Here is a 17,455-nt window from a genome sequence, read left to right as displayed (position 1 = left end):
TCCAGGGAACGCAGGCGTGGCTCCTTTCTAGTAATCTGTTTACATAACATTATATATAGCTGTGCATTGGTGTTCAATTAAATATGAAAAACACAATTAAGCACACTGCAAGTCACTTATAATTGCAGGTAATTAACTTCCGCCTAACAGAGAGACTGGTCCCTAGAACATACGTGGGAGGTGGAAGAAATAACAAAAGCAGCTATTCAATGAATACTTTTTTGTGTTTTTGTCAGGACTGAAGGACAAAACAACACTTTATAATATGACTTACTGATACGATTAATTGCAAGGTCTTCCAATAGAATGTATTATGAATGTATTATGAATGTATTATACGTTACACACCTGTCATATACAGTGTTTGCCGTGTAAAATCCTAATATGAAAAGTATGAATTGCTAAATAAATGTAGTGGAGTGAAACAAACAATAATACATTACAATAGTAATAATGTACAACTACCTCAAGTACATGAGTAAATGTACTTGGTTACCTTCCATAACTGAGATTTTGAGATATAAGAGATATATGTGGACAGGTGTCTACACTCTTCACCTCCCCCCCCCCCCCCCCCACACACACACACACACACACACACACACTCCTCTGTTACAGCTGCAAATTAGACTGTGAAATTGACAACTCATGTGCTGCCATCTGGTTGCCATGACACCTTGTTATTAGGCCTTCTGACAGTCCCAGCTCGGCTTGTTTGTTCCGTCTTCCCCCTCCTGCACATCAACATTGTTTCCGATATAAAAAGGCACAAAACATCAGAGGGGGGGGGGGGGGAGAGAGTGTGGGCTGATAGCAGCTGGGCTCTCTTCAGCGTTGGTGACTCCCAACTAAGGTACGGCACAGGCAATAAATAATGACACCATGTTCAGTCAGCGGCACATCCTTTCATGCAGTGCTTCGAAATCCTAGAAGATGTATGCAGCAAACACGATTACCATCGGGGCGAAGGATCAATACCTTACACATGATGACAAACTCAGTCAAAAAGGGAAATGTTCCCTCTAAATGTATAGTTTCTCCCTTTTACATCTCACCCTATTGATTTCCACAACCCCTCTGTGCTGCACAGGTACAAAAGCTTAATTTCCACACATTTCAGCCCCCGTCTGGACCGCATTGAGACTTTAATGCTCCACTGATCAATGAGACGATTAAAGCAATTTAAAAGGCTCCTTTGTTCAGCATGTGCATTGGAATCTCCTTCATCCTCGGGTGTTCCTCCGCTCCTCAGGATAATAACCCCATGAACTCACGTCCCCTGGATTAAAAGTGCACAGGGCAGACATGGCCTTTTTGTCATATCCCACACAGACACCCCAGGGACCGCGCTGCTGCAGTCTGAGAGACGACGAGGAGTGGGGGTGGGGGTGGCGTGACTCATACAGCTTCCCTCCTTTCATCTTGACATTTGACATACTGAAGTAGAGGATCTCAGCTGGAACAAACACGGTGTGCTATGTCACAGCTGCGATGTCTGTGCCTCTGAGCCCCCGGTTTACAGAGACGAGGAACAGGTAACAATGATTCAGCGTCTATTTAATTCATACACCTACACTGTGACACTCAGGGGGCTGTTCTCAAGCAAAGCCAGTATTGCTTCAACTGAAAGGACTTGAGGAAAAGGGGAGCAATGTAATATTAAAAAAAGTCCAAGACACAAATATTAGGCTGATTCCTGCAAAGCATCCGGTAATACATTCTCATTAAATCTCTTTCACTGGACAACAAGGACGTTAAAGTGGATAACAAGGACGTTAAACTACATTTGATGCTGCTGGAGAGGGAGAGACCAGAGGGATTCTGGTTCCTAATGAAGCCCACTGAGACCTCTCACCTTCAGGTCCTTCAGCCCTCTGCTCCGTCTCATCAGGGCGGATAAAGCACCTCAGCACAAACAGACCACACAGGCTCGCTCTTTTCTAGCTCCACTTACACCAAGTCGCTGAAGGGGGATGTTGACGAGCGCCTCAGAGGAAATGCTGGCACACACTTTCCCCCCGATCTATTAACTGCCAATTCTCCCAAAAGGTCAAGTGATTCAAAAACAAGCTCTAAAATTAGTTGGGAGGCAAAGCAAGAAGAAAGGAGAACCGAAAACATGGAGGAAACTTCTAGAAAAATCTCTTAAAACTTTAATCTTTAAATTCAATTGTTGGTTCCTCGCCTTCCCTGACATCAGGGGTTAACTCCAAATCCATGTTTCCCAAGATGTAAGGATATAAATATACACTTTATTTTTACTATTGTGTATTAAGTTCTCTAGTTTCACGTACAATATATTTCAGCTTCAGCTTGTTTCAGAAAAGAACGACCTACAATTCAACTTCTGTGACCTTACTAGGAATTTCAGCTCTAGAATAAAAATAAAAAGGCATGTCTCTAATAATATGTCTCAAATAACTGAATTCAACAACAGCTCCAGTTGCTACCATGTTTAACTACTCAGGTTAAAAGGTCAGTATAAAAAAATGACACACTGTTCTATAGACAGAGCACAAAAAGGCTGACAATAACTGAAAAGCATATTTCAGTTATATTTCTGTGTCGAAGAGTTGAAGCTGAACTAACTAACAGGACATTCAGAGCCATGTGAGTGGAAGAGCTGCGTCCAGGCTGGCCTCTTGTTTCTCTGGCTTCTGCCTGCAATTTATTTTCTGCCTCTTTGAAAATATAAAAGAGAGAAAAAACAATAGTTTGTTTTGTTGAAATCTCCCATGAGCTTTTGTCAAAGTAGATTTTTCAAAGCCTGACTGGAGCTGTAGTCGCCGAATGCTAAACAACGTAGTCGTTTTATCTTTAGTATAAGCTTTTGAAAGGGTATTTACCCATTGCCCGAGGTACCAGAATAACAGAGATCCAAATAAATGAAAGCACGGGTATGTTCCATCACTTAGGAGTGCACAAAGTGTGCCATTTCCTCCGTGTCCAACTAACAAAGAGGAGAAGAACAAACTGCAAAGAGCAATCTGCAGTATTGACATCTTCAGATCAGGCCATCGGTCAGCCTTCCTGCAGTTGACAGGAGGCTTGACAAACAGTTCTCTGTTTAACTCTGAGGGGAACATTGGTGCAGTTGCTAAAGAAGACAGGATGGGAGAGAGCCAACTCCTCTGGTCAATTGAGAGTGTAGTCCATATGTCCCTCGGGGTCCTATGCTCAATATCTTCTCACCGTAATATGACACATTAAGGAGACCTTTCAACGGGTTTTATGTTCTTAGCAATGCATTGTTTTCCCTTCCAGGTATGTTTCCCTGTATTTCAGTTTTGTTAAACTGGATTGACACACAATTGTCTTGACTTAATACATTGCCATCTCCACAGTGGCTGAATGCAGACATGCTAACCTTTCAAACTGTATTTTAAACATATATTTAATTAGTTATTTTGCAATTTGAACTGCGAAGATAGCCCCAAGCAATCTTACAATACGGACCATGGGAACAGGGAATAGGGATGACCCCATTCAAACAAGTGCTTCTTACTAAGTGGCCTAAACAGCCTACATTTAGATTTAGTTTTACTGCAGTCATCAGCCTGATGTTGTGTCCATGTTTGCTATTTCCCCATCAGCTAGTGACCGACCTTTCTGTCCTTTTTAGTTGACATGGAAACTGGGCAGTCCATTAATGCTATTCATTGTGAATGTAGCTAGCTAAGTAGCCATTCGTTATCCTGTTTAAAATCGTTTTCTCTAATAGGGGAAACAGCCTTCAGGCAGGCATGTAACTTGCCCACTGCTGCATCATGAAGCTAAAACATAGGTTTCCCAACAATTATTGATACGCATATTTTTAGGATATCATTATCTCCAATGTCCATCGGGATTAAACGTCCATAAATCCACTTAGAAATCACAGAAAAAAAGACGCTCCAGAATTTGCTAGAGAATAATAGCGTTTTAAATCCATGGGTACATTGCAAACAGGAGCTACAAATAGCTAATTCGGCATTCTTTTCATGGTGCCAATTTATCAAAATGTATATAAATATATAGACTACAAAACACAGATGAGTAATCGACCACATGGCAACATTTATACTTCCTGTTTACACCCGCAAACGCCTCCAAATGATGGGAATTGTAGTTCTAAAACGCAGAGCATAATTATCCCCCAAATCACTGTAAGACTTGCGTCGATATTTTTGATGGCAGGATTAAGGCTGTACAAAGCCTATACACATCTGAAACATGTTAGTGGTTGAATAGAACAGTACACAAAGGGATTGTGTGGAATTAGTCTGAAAAGCACAGAAGAAAATTTGGTTATAAAACAAATCTCATAGTGCAAGAAAGAAACAGCATTTCTTTGCGCGGGTCAGTAGATTCACTTCAAAGTGAAGCCTCAGGCGAGTGTTGAACGCACTTTTATTGTTTAGGTGTCAAAGGTAACAGTGTCACCATTCAGAGAGGGAATGAAGAGTAAATGAGTCACATAAAAAAATAGAAAATCAACAATGAAAATGGTTACACTGGGAAAGTCTGGTTCCCGTCGCAACACAGATGTACAGTTGAGACAGTATGTATGTGTTTAGTTTGCACATTTCCACACCCTATATTTATCTCAAAACAAGAGTCCTTTTTTGTTTTGTTTACTAGCCATGCATACAGTTGACAATTCCACATGTGTTGAGTCAAGTGTCTTCACAGGAGCTGGCACTTTCAATACAAAATATTTACACTACCATTTATTATTCTTATTATCATGGCCTTCGTCGTTACTATGGATTTGAATACTGAGCACATACAGAATAGGATCAGGATGTAGAAACCCCATTTCATATTGATCGGTGGAGGAAAATAAAAATGTTTAGTATGACAAATGTTGGCATCTTCACTTTAAATGTCACCCATTCCTGAAAAGAGTCTGCAGAGATATTCAAACACTGAAAAAAATGAACTCTTAGTCCCATCAGGATGAAGCAGTTAGTTATATTACTACTCGGCAATCTGCTGTCAAGAGTCTCCCAGAGAGGAAAATGAAACATCACATGATATGTGAAAGACTCTGCTATTGTTTTGCTATTGTATCTCAAAGGGAGAAAATAGGAAAGAGTTGACTGCACCCATGTTTCAAGAATAATACTGACTTATCTACCGTTTTCTCTCTATTCCTTTTTTAAAGAGTGAAAGAAAGAAAATGGGAGGCTTCCATGTCACCTCTTTGGTTCAGCCCTGTGACGAGTAGAACGGCCTCCCACCAACCACTGCACAACATAAGCTGGGAGAAAAATGTGTGTATACTGTAAATCAAATAGTCCTTAATATTTAAAACAACTGGATCCCAGAAATGTGTTAGTGGATTTGTGCACAGTAGTCATGGAAACAAAGAAATGCACCTTCTGTAATAAACAAAACACATTTATACCAGATTGTAGAACAACCTAAAGAGTAAATATCCTGATCTGTGACTGTTTGCTGATGATTTCTCCCCCCTGAACTGAAAAGGATAAAAACAAACCCAAACAACAGAGAGTAACATAAGGCGAGGGCACGTTCCTTTTTCTCATTTGTCAATTTCTCTTGCGGCAAATTCCTGGCATTCCTCTTTCAAAATGTATTCCTTACTCACATGTCGCTATTAATAATCATGTCACTGCTGATTTTACGCTCAGTGGAGTTCAAATCCATCGCGTTCAACCATGAATTTTCTTCTTCCGTTTAATTGGCTTGTGCATGTGTGTGTGTGTGTGTGTGTGTGCGTGTGTCTAAGTGTGTGTCTCTCTGCTGCAGGTCGCAGTAGCTTCTTCTAAGTAGACTTTTAGCCCGGTGCGTTCCTGGAGGCTCCCGGGGCTATTGTATATTGCAAGAGGAGCAGCAGGGGTCATCCTTGTCTGGCTGGGCGGCGTAGTCCATCTGCCGCACGATCTCAGCGAACAGTTCGTCTACCATGGTTTTGCTCTTGGCCGAGGTCTCCATGAACGGGCAGCCCCACTCCTCGGCCAGGGCCTGACCTTCACTGGACGATACCTCCCTCTCGCTCTCCAGGTCCACCTTGTTCCCCACCAGGATCACAGGAACCTTCTCGTACCTGAGGACAGACACGGACCCACATATGAGAAATTGTACTCAGCAAAAGCTGACGCTGAGAAGCGAGTTATTATATTATATTATTTTCACTGAACAGTTTACAAAGACTTGGTATTAGCACATGCTTAATGCTACAAAAGGTTTTACAACTGAATAAAACCTTTAATCTGTGCATGTGAAATCCAAATATTTCAATATATTCTTCATTTTGTTGAACTTTTTCTCTTTGTTCAGAAGAGCAGAGGAGCTTCCTGTCCCAGGACAGACATTCATGCGATATAGAAATGAAACATTCAGCATCAACTTCCTGTAAGTGCAACAATTTCTGCACACTTTTATAAATATATACAAGTATAAGTACTCATATACACACACATCTTGATATATATGTGTATACTGAGGTGTTCAAATCTCAAAACATTTGTGTTACCAAGTCTAATCAAATGATTTCAGACTTTTTGTCCTGTTTTAAAATGTATTTTTTTTAAGTATTCTAGATCGAATGATATGACCAAGATTGTAGTAGTGTAATGATACAATGATAATATTACATTCTCATCCAGCCTTACTCTTATTGTCAGGATTTGCATTTGTATGGCCATGTCTATACTACTGCAAATACAAATGGTTGGGGGTAGTTGAACAACAAATAGAAAGTTTTAACAGGCATAGTCTTAATAAGGCAATATTGTGTTTATATTGCACTTTTAATTACAAGTAAACTCAAGGTACAATTATGATCTGCACCTTTCTCTCTGCGGTTTTCAAGTAAAGTGTCATCTCTCATATCATCTGTGTGACTGAAGTTTCAATATAACTAAATAAACATTGACATATCTTTCTGGTTATGCTTTTAGTGACTGCAAAGTGTAAAGTAGTGATTTGTAAATTGACTGTTGAACTGACCAGTAATGCCTAGACTTCTGCTTTGAGGCGTTTATTCATCACAACAGAGACACGAAATTAAGGGAATGGCATAGAAAATAAGTGTGTGTGGCTTTAAAACAAACGGAAAAAAACAACGCAATGGAATTTGAATCATAAGAAACTTGAAAATCATATTAGAAAGATAAGAGTTGCAGCTATGCTAGCGGCAGTGTGAGGCTGCACTCTCACCACCATCTGTCTGGTTTTTATCTCTCACTTCCTGTTACAGAAAGCATTTTCTGAGCTGCCCTTGTTTGAAAGAGTACTTTGTTTGTTGTAAACATGCAGTTAAAACTACCTTTTGCAGCAGAAAGCAGCTATTTAAAAAAAAAGTTGAACGAGGACACAACATTTACCTGAAAATTGCTTTAAATCTGAATGTTTCATTGAAAGGAATCCAGATGTTTTCCACAGTGACAGTCTGTAAACGCTCACCCTGTCTCATGTAAACAGCCTGACCCAGTAGAAAACAGGAAATGGGTAGTAGAGCTCTAACCCCTGAGGGTAGGAAGTGACCATAATCCTTTGGGATCTGAACTCCCTGTCATGTTGCTGAAGCGCAACATGTCACTGTGGAACTGGACTACTTAGTGGACAGCCAGAATAATTATTAGAAAGAACGGCTGACGCGGTTTCACCAATATAATCACTACATCACTTTTGGAAATTGGGAAACGTGGCAAGCCACGGAGGCGGTCTGTACATCAGAAGAGATGACAAAGATCAAAGACATCAGAGATATCAGATCATGCGTATCCACGTCCTTTGGTAAACAACAGGTTGTTTTTTTCTTTCATCCTCATCTGTGTCTGAGGCTGGCAAAGGGAGAGCTTTCCATCTGTTGGACGCGTCGTTTGGACGAGCGTAAAGGTCTCTGTTCGCAACACTGCACCACTTCGACAAATCTAACCAGTCATGCACCCAAACACCCATCAACATCATTAGCTGTTTCACATGCTGCCCTCGCTCTATGAAATATATATATGCTTCTAAATTATTTATAGACATAAAAACATCCTCATCCTGAAATTGCTTTGGTAACAGGTATACAAGGGATTGACTAATGCTGGGGAGACTGCAGAAGCAGCAACTCTCAGAGGCCAGAGGCCAGAGGCTGCAGGTCTCAGCGTTAAATGAGCTTAGACTTTCAGAGAACAGGGAGCCGACTTTGATCTACTCATGAATACTTCCAGAGTGAACTTTAATCTCAACTATCTTGTTCTGTTCCCAGGATCGGCTCCACGGCCGAGAAGAACTACTAGGATTTAAGAGACGATCTTAGAGGTCTGTCGGTGCGTAACCGAGTGCGTGATGATGTTCTGCGAGCTCAGAGGCAACTTGAATGACAAACTACAGCTTAGCCTCTCAGCTTTAACATGCAGTGTACAGTGCACTGCGCACGTCTCATTCGCTGCATTCCTGGTGTCAATAAAAAAAAAAAAAAGCAAAACCTTTACTTTCATAGCTGCATTCGTTTAGGAGGAGCCACAGGAGGGAGGGGGGGGGGGGGGGGGGGTGGTAGTGTTTAGTTGAGGTAATAGTGCCTTTTGGGTGTCTCTGTTCTGCCCTGGGCTGTGGTTTTGGCTCAAACCTCTGGCTGTAAATCTCTCAGGAGAAAACTATCTTATATATTATCTACCATTACATGTTACTTACTCCAGAAATAAAAGAGTTCCGGATGGTTATTACCTGAGCTCTGTGTAAAGAATCATTCTGCTTAATAAATGCAAATGATCATCATTATCAGTGATATTACAGCAGGGCTGCAACTAGAGATTACTCTCATGATCAATTTATCTTCCAATTCTTTTACTCAACTCATTGATTAATCGTTGGTCTATAGGATTGAACACATGGCCATTACAAGTTCACAGAGCCAATTGTGATTAACATTTTCTCCAAACCAACAGCCCGTAATCAATGATATTTAGTTTCATGAGAGAAGACTAAGAAAACTAGATTTTGTTTTTACTTTTGGGAAGCTGTGGGAAGTGCCATTTATGCATAAAAATTACATAAACGATGAACTTAATATTACAGCGCCAATCAATTCCCTTATGACCAATCGATTAATAATTTCAGCTATATGTAACATTAATTATTGCCATCATTACCAAATTGTTTATTCTGTTCTTTGGCGTAACACAGAGACGATACTGTAGTGGATACAGATGTCCGATCCACTGACATCCACGTAAAGCTGTAACTCTCTCGTTCGAGCTGCCTGCATGTCAGAAATCAAAATAAAGAAACTAACTCTAATTATCATGGATTTCCCAAACAGCAGGAGGAATCCAAGTAAAAGTCAGTCCAATGAAGTCATATCAAACACTCGAGTGTGCCGTGCTTTTTATATTTTTTAACCATAATGGAGGACTCGACTTGGTCAGCCGTATGCAAGTTATGTAGCTCATTTAGTGCAGCACTGAGACATCTGGTAGCAAAGGAGAGGGTCTATATATAGTCATAATAACAGAGGAGGAAACCGGCAGTCCCAGGAGGTGTGAGACAGCGGCTGCCACGGATACCGAGGCTTCCCGGGCCCGACACTGTGTCGTCACCCAACGGCGGCTGATGCAAGGCTCGTCGGTAACACGTACAGGGCGGTTTACTAGGTGTACACACAAGTCTCAAAATATAAATTAATTTGTGTTTGTGCTGTGACACAAACAGAACAAACAGCGTGTCATGCTTCAGCCTTCAGCTTTTGAGCTTGACGGTGCCCCGCACTGGAGCTATCTGGCTTCAGACACCCATACGAGCTCGCCCAGACACACTTATCTATAATGCATGATGCATCAACTCGCATAGGCTTCGCTGACGGACGGTGTAACCCAGCGGCCCAAGAGTCTCTGGATTTGGCTCTGGCCAACCCGGTCGGGATGAGGGAGGAAACAAGACTGCGTGCTGGGCCTCCTCCCAGCGGCCATTTTTGTGAAAGGGTCTTCAGTTTAGTCAGTAGAGAGACATCAGCTGAGTCAGAGAGCAGCAGTAAGCTCCTCTCTTCTGGCACAGCCTCGGGGCTAATAAAGATTTCATCACTAATAGATATCTGGAAAATCTTTGGTAAACACGCCATGGCAAGCGCATGAATTTTTCATGACGTTTTTTGCTTTTCAAAAGAATGAGAGATTAAAAAGTCAATATCAGGGAAACTACGTAGAGTCTCTCAAGGTTGTGAAAACGAATTATTTGCTTCTCCTTTCCTTCGAAAATCTGATGCTTTTCACAGATGATGGAGAAACTGGCCAAGACATGTGGGAATGGGGCGATACACGAGTACTTGACGAACTGTACATGCTGCTCATCCTTGGATCTGACGTATCACAGCAATATACGACACACTACTATCTCCCTGCTGTAATTATGCCGTATGAGACAAATTCCTCTTCTCAAAGTACAAGACCTAAAACCTGCTCAGATTGCTTTTCCATAAATTAGTGATAAGAAAGGAGAGGAATATGCTTTGAATAGTTCAGAGACCCATTTATAAGTCTGAAAATTATACATTACACTTAGGATATTTTTCCAGTTCGACACTCGCAGCCTAATGTGAGAATGTGAGTCGTTAATGTTTGAAGATGTGCAAACTTTGCACAGATCAGGACACATACAACCGAAGAGCCAAATGGCTTTGACTTTTCAGTGAATTTTATGAGGATTTTTTGAAATGTTCACTCACAGTACGACAACAAAAGAAAATTATAACCCTCTTTTGCCTAGAAAGGTTTGAGCCTGGCTATTTTCATAATTGCTTGTTCTTTCTCTCTGTGATTATCCACGGCAACAGCTTAAAAGTCCATTTGAGTTTTTAATGGGCTTCTATAAGAAGAGCTCAATGGCATTTTGTTAGTGACGAGCGAACACTGTTTGAGTGCAGTGCAGTTTGAAATCATCCTTTGTGAGAAGCTTTGGGACACAGAACTTTATCAGATACATGTTCAGGTTATAGCATCATTGAGACCCTTGTACAAGGCAATGGCACACTTTGTTAGGGCTGCCCCCTCTTAGTCGATGAATTGGGTGTTTTTCATGCTGAATGACTTATTTCCCAGAAAAGTATGAGCACATGTACATCTGTGCTTTTGTATGATTCTGTGTGGAGAAGCTCAGTTCTGCAGATCTCTTGATTAAATCAACTATTGTATGAAGAGATGTTAACACTCTTTATCAAAAAGGCTTTTTATGTTTACTGGAGAAGCTCAATTGTGTGCGACTAGATGATGAAGCTGATTTATTTAACAGCTGTTTAGTTTAGTTGTGCTTCTCAATTTAAACCAAAAGCTTGGAGTAGCTTGATTTGTTCATCAGCTAACCGTCTTCACTTGACAAAAGCAGTGTATTATTAGATTTACTTCCAAAATGATTGACCATCAAATCGGCAGAGTAACATTAACTAAAAGTACATTTGATATGACAGTTATTTCTGGCTAACATATTTATTGTCACTGGCTTGTAGTCTATAGCCATGCTAGCAGCTCTGAAGGCGCAGGCACATCAGTGCTTTGTGCTAAGCGCTAGCACGGCAAAATACTCACCGCTTTACCTTACTGTCAGACAGACTCCATTGACAAAAATAGTATTTTTACCTCTCAGAAGGAGTTGATGGTCTACCGGCGTGTTTTTGTTATTGTGTGGCTTTTGGTTCGTTTGGATTCAACAAAATCACACAACAACACAGACAAACTAACCTATCAGGGCAGCGGTAGATCAGCAGTCCCTGTGTTCTGCGAGGTAAAATGACTGTTTATGTCAAAGGTGTCTGGTTCTTAAAGAGAAGCATAGATGGATATAAAGGCTTCAGTTCCCCCATCAGAAAGGCTTGTGTCACAAAGCAGTGGAAATATTCTAAATATAGCATACACTACACAAATATTTCCAAGGTGGTGGAATGACCAACCCTGAAGCCATGTTGTTAGAACGCCTGAAATTGTTACTCTTATTTTGGGGAAGGTAATGTGGGTTTCTCTCCACGTATCTATCATTTGCTCTAACTAGTGCCACCCTCGCTGAAGTGGTGACTCCCAAAACAGAGATGAAACAACACGTTGGATATTTGAAAACCCCACTGCATGCTGCCTTAAACGCAGAGTTTTAAAAAGCCAAGTCAACTGTTAAGTAACCGTAACTGAACTTTAGCTCAGTTCTTTTGCCCAGTTTTCACAACAGATGCAGATGAAAGAGGATCTTTCTGGGAGAGCTGAGCGACTGCTGCTCCTCCATTTATTGATTGTGATCCATGCAACCAGTTGGCACAAGAAACAAGTTTGTAAGCCGCTATTTAAATGCTCTGATAAGTCGCCGGTCCCCATGTATATCTGGTGTATAGTTAACTGCAGCTGAAGTGAGGAGTGATGAGGTCCCCAGGGGACACGTGCAGTGCTCGGTGTAATCACGTGCACCCCTGGCCTCTGTGCTAAAGCCACTAACAGCAGGCACTGATAGATGCTGACAGGGTTCAGAGTGAGAGCGAAGCACAGCAGCGACTCTGAGCTGAGCGAACGCCGATATTGTCGTAACGGGCGACTAGTGTTTTGGCAGCGAGGAGAGACAGACAGGCGAGAGGAGCAGTGACAACAGTGTACTGTGCAGGAACAGTAGGACTGCGGAGGTTTACGTAACACAATTTAAATTCCTAAATGCAATAGCTCACCAAAATCAGACAGAAACACATGTTACTGCGGAAGCTGTGGTTCTCCTGGCTAAATTAAAAAAGAGGATGTTATAAGGCTGCAACTAACAAATATTTTCATTCTTGATTCATCTGCTGGTTATTGACTAACCAATTGTTTGGTCAGAAAACAGTGAAAAATGTCCAACTTTCCAGAGCTCATGCAAGGGGACATCTTCAAATGTCAGAAGGTAATTACTGTAGATTAACTTTCACAATTACAAAATTCCAATCTTCTACTGATCATGATTTTCTCTCATCAGTCTGTGATGTTTTGCAAAGTGTTCCTTTCGGATGTCTCAACCTGTCCGGTCATCTCCTAGTGCATTTACTGATTGCCTATATTTCCCACAATACCCTTCAACCAGCGCAGAGAACATGCCTGAACTTGTTGCATTTCAGAATTGGGGTTTTCAGAGAACAATAAGCAGGTATTGCTTCAGTCTAGGAAAGAAAGAAAGCAATTCACCAAGCAATCTAAAACCTAGTGCACAGTATTATGAGCTGTTGTCTGGATTCCTCATGGTGTAATTATTGAAAATTGGTGCAACAAGGGAGAGCTAGAATTAAGATTTCTACATTTGGTTGGTTGTCTGCAGAAGAAAAAACACAACAAGAAAACAACACCGTAAACGTCTCAGAATCTAATAATGACTCTAATTTTAGGAATCATAAAAAAATGTTATGTACCGCTGCACATTAGTGAGTGGAGTGCATGTATTTCCCTTCATGCACCAGCGTTTATATGAGACCTCGTTTCTGCACAAACAACAAACTTCTGACATAAAAAGCCATAAAACTTTGTCTTTAAAGTGCAAACAAAATAATGATTATAATAAGCCAACATCTGATCAAAGATCACTACACTGCTGGTGCTACGGATACAACTTGGCTGGCACCTAAACTAACTCTTCTACACGTGTCTAACAATGTGTTTCCAAGAGTCTCCCTTAAATGTGCTTCATATAATCACAAGATAAGTTGTGCTTTATTTGTCACCATTCTTATTCTTCAGCAACACGAGAAACAATGACCGACACTCATTGGTTTGGGTTGTCAAATATGTTTAGAAATAAATACAGTATGTGCTTCTTGTATTCATCTAGGTGATGCGCTAGGTTGCCGTACGTTCCCAATTCGCAGTCACTTAAAATGACATCACATTAACTGAAAAAGGACACTCAGTCTTTGTTTGTAATGTTGTAGAAGTATTTGTTGTGTTTACGATAGTATATTTACAACCTCTCAGGAGCATAGGCCGTCTTATATAACTGCTGTCAACACAAGCTTTTAATAACAGAAATCTTCTGTCTGTATTTTAAAAAAAGGCTGCAGCTTTAACATCTATAAACAAACATTTCCTGATCTTAAACATAATCTTTCAATGAAATGTTGTTGTTGTTGTTGTTGCAAGGCTTGAAGAAAGACGCTGAGGTCTCTAAACCTCAAGTCTGAGAAATTCTTTGATTCATCTCTTCTTCATAACAAATGAAGAATTCCGTGAACAACCAAAGGAAATCATTTAATTTGGAGCGCAGTCTATTAAAGAAGAACTGCACGCAGGATATTGAATTAAAGACTACGAATGACTTGACATTTTTAAGTCCACTGTTTCAAACACAATCTAAAGTGTTAACTGTCTAAGCCCACGCGAAGCATAGGACTCTGAAAGGGAGTATTGTGTAGGAGTAGCATGTGAAGTGTGATGTTTTTGCTACAGGAAATAAATTCTGCTGTGACATTAGAGAGCATCAACACACTCAGTGTTAAGTGTGGAATCACATAACAGACTGGCTGCATCTGCTGTGTGAGCATACATGTGTACACAATACATATAAAGACACACACACAGACAGACAGACAGACAGACAGACAACACACACACACACACACACACACACACACACACACACACACACACACACACACACAGTAGACCGAACATACCTCCACTCATTCTCAACTCATATGGGGGAAACATGTTGACCTCATTCTTTCATACGGAGCCACAGATTTATAGGATTGTTTATAAGGTGCACTTGAAAGAAGAAGAAAAAAGTCTGAATCTAATTAGGTGGCAATAACTAAAGGAATATAACAAAACATAAACATCTTTATGATGATTGCATTTCATTGTTAGGTTACAGAAAGGGAAAATAAAGTGTCCCAACACAGATACAAACACTAAAACCTGGTATGTCTGCACCGTCCTGATGCTGAGCATTATCTTAAGTAATTAGCTGTATCAGTCAACAGTCTGAGCTGCACTGCTTTAAATATGCTGCTTCATTAGCACAGCCACTTGTCTCTGGAGCCCACTGGACTCCCAACATTGAGTGTAACACATGCGCTGACACCTACAATGAGTGATGAATCCACACAGTCACAGTCACGGGGTTATTTAACATCATGCCAAGTCACCAGGTGAATGTACAGCACAGTGCGTCTTCACGGTGCATTGGCCCAGTGCTAAGGATCACCAATAAAACGACAGTGCAACTGCACAGCCTCAGCTAACCTCTTCTGTGTATCAATCAGCAGCTCACTCCGGTGACCTCATATCTGGATCATCTGTGTAGCGGCGCTCAGACGATTTCATGCTTTCAATTGTGCCCCTCTTCCTAAAGAGCTTGTGCAGCTTGTTAATTAAAAACATGGCCCCTTCTCCTTTGCACGTTAGTGTGATTACCCCAGCCCCCCCCCCCCCCTCCCTCCCTCGACCCTTACAGAATATCAAGCCGTTTCCCTGAAGCTCTATGCAGAGACTCTGTTGCACTGAATCTTGGGTATCCCCGGCTGAGTGTTTCACAGGGGTTGCAGCATCAACACAGTGGGAAGAAGCTTGGCAGATCACAGACAGCGTCTAGCATGTTATGACTGGAGGACTGGCTGGTCTTCACAGAGCTGATGGACAGAGTGGATGAGCACTGTTGCTCTGCTAGTTACTGTCATTCCTAAGATGCAACTGTCTAGAAACATTGCAAAGTCTGCAGAAGCACCGAGGAGATGAGGCGAATCTTGGAGATCACAAAGGATTACTTTTAGAGCTACAGTGCAAGGGCATTTCCCTACCTACAAGCATTGTGGGTGGTACACCAAAATAGAACAGGCATGTTGTGTTGCTCTGTAGTCTGCCCTGAAGATGCACAGCATCACCATTCAAGCAGTTCTCAGACCAGGCCGAGGCCCACCCTGAAACTACGGGGCCTGATAGGCCAGCCCTGTGTGTGATGAATAACATACAATATCCACACTAAACAATCTGGACATTATTATTTTTCCTGCGCATCATTTCACCAACCTTTTCACTCTTATGATCTGATCCCTCATCGGCTTTATGTCCTGAAAGCTCTGCTGGTTGACAAGGCTGTAGACCAGAATGAATCCTTGACCGTTTTTGATGTAAAGGTCCCGCATGGAGGCGAACTGCTCGGTACCAGCGGTGTCAAGGATCTCCAGCACCGAGGGTGACGAGTCCACCTCGATCTCCTTGCGGTAAAAATCCTCTATAGTGGGGTCGTACTTCTCTATGAACGTCCCGGTGACAAACTGCACAGTGAGGGCGGATTTCCCGACCCCACCGCTGCCCAGGACCACCACTTTATACTCGCGCATCGTGGATTAAATCAAATAGTAAAGTATCAAATCTCCGCGCGTCATTGAAATGAACTCAAAATGTTCCCGCACGAATCACATTCACTATTCGTGTCCCATTTTGAACGGGTTGTCAATAATACAGTCTTGCTGGCCGCTGCTCAGCTATGGCAGAGCACAAAGACTCGGTGCCCCAAGATGGATTTCATTGTAGAAATTCCCCGATGCAGACCAGACACTGACAGCTATACGGGCATCCGAGGAGTGCAATTGTCCGAAAATGTGCACAGGGAGGAAGAAAATATCGCCCGATGATGTGGAGCGTGCTGGTTTTCATCTGCTTAACTCACCCCTGTCTATGCATCAGAAAAAAACAAACTTGCTCCATCGAGGACACTGGAAAAACGCTGGCTTAAGCCCGCTAGAATTAACTGCAGAAGCAATTTTTCAAGTCGGATGCCACCTCAGGAAAACAGCACATACTGAAACTATCTCCACACTTCATTAAAGAACTTGCGTCTCTTTGTTTCTTTTTCACCATCTCTGGCATGTCTCCGCTTCTCCCTCGCTTTCCGGAGCAATCCCAGCCGCCATACTCTCGGGTGGAGACCCACGGCCGCTGCGTAACCAGCTGGTCCCCGCTCGGCTCCCGTACCGAGGCAAAATAAAATAACCCTCACGGACCCTCCCCTCCTCCTCAGACGGATGTGCGAGCGGTCCAACGAGCAGCCTCCGCTCTGTGTAAACTTCACTTGTTGTTGAATGGGAGCCGCGCGGAGGCAGCCAGTCACATTCAACGGTTGCATTTCCGTTCATGTGGTAAAATTCCCATCATTCGGTTGCCCCAGTGACATCGAAAGAGAGCTCGTCCAATCACAGGCCCGGCTCGAGGATGTGTATCCAGGAGGAGGAAAAGGCACCGGATGCTGTTGCCATGGTAACGCTGCATTTTGTTGCTGCTGTCCAGATTCGGGGGATTAAATTGTTGATTATTTAGTGATCTGTACCAGTGCACGCTGTATTCAGCTGTGCGGAAAATCATTAAATTGACAGCAATGTAACTGTATTTCTGAGTCTAAACTATTTTATTTCGATGTATGTACTTTATTATATTAAATGCATTTTTTTTTATCTGATTTTATTTGATCCTAATTGATTTTATTCTGGTATTTATTTCCTATTGCTTTCACAATATATTTCTAATGCCTTTCT

General features: G+C 41.8%; 1 protein-coding gene across 1 annotated transcript; it reads right to left on the bottom strand.

Annotated features, from left to right (window-relative positions):
- Positions 1-4,372: 4,372 nt before the first annotated feature.
- Positions 4,373-16,915, bottom strand: rap2aa (RAP2A, member of RAS oncogene family a). The gene is made up of 2 exons (XM_029459150.1): positions 15,951-16,915; positions 4,373-6,052 (listed from the first exon to the last, which is right to left on the bottom strand). The coding sequence occupies exons 1-2, from the start codon at positions 16,262-16,264 to the stop codon at positions 5,815-5,817; spliced, it is 552 nt and encodes a 183-aa protein (XP_029315010.1). The 5' UTR covers positions 16,265-16,915; the 3' UTR covers positions 4,373-5,814.
- Positions 16,916-17,455: the final 540 nt, after the last annotated feature.

This window comes from Cottoperca gobio, chromosome 21 (assembly GCF_900634415.1).
Source record: "Cottoperca gobio chromosome 21, fCotGob3.1, whole genome shotgun sequence".
In the NCBI taxonomy this organism is placed as follows: Eukaryota; Metazoa; Chordata; class Actinopteri; order Perciformes; family Bovichtidae; genus Cottoperca; species Cottoperca gobio.
Note: the sequence above shows the minus strand (reverse complement) of the source record. Positions and strands in the feature narration are given on the sequence as shown.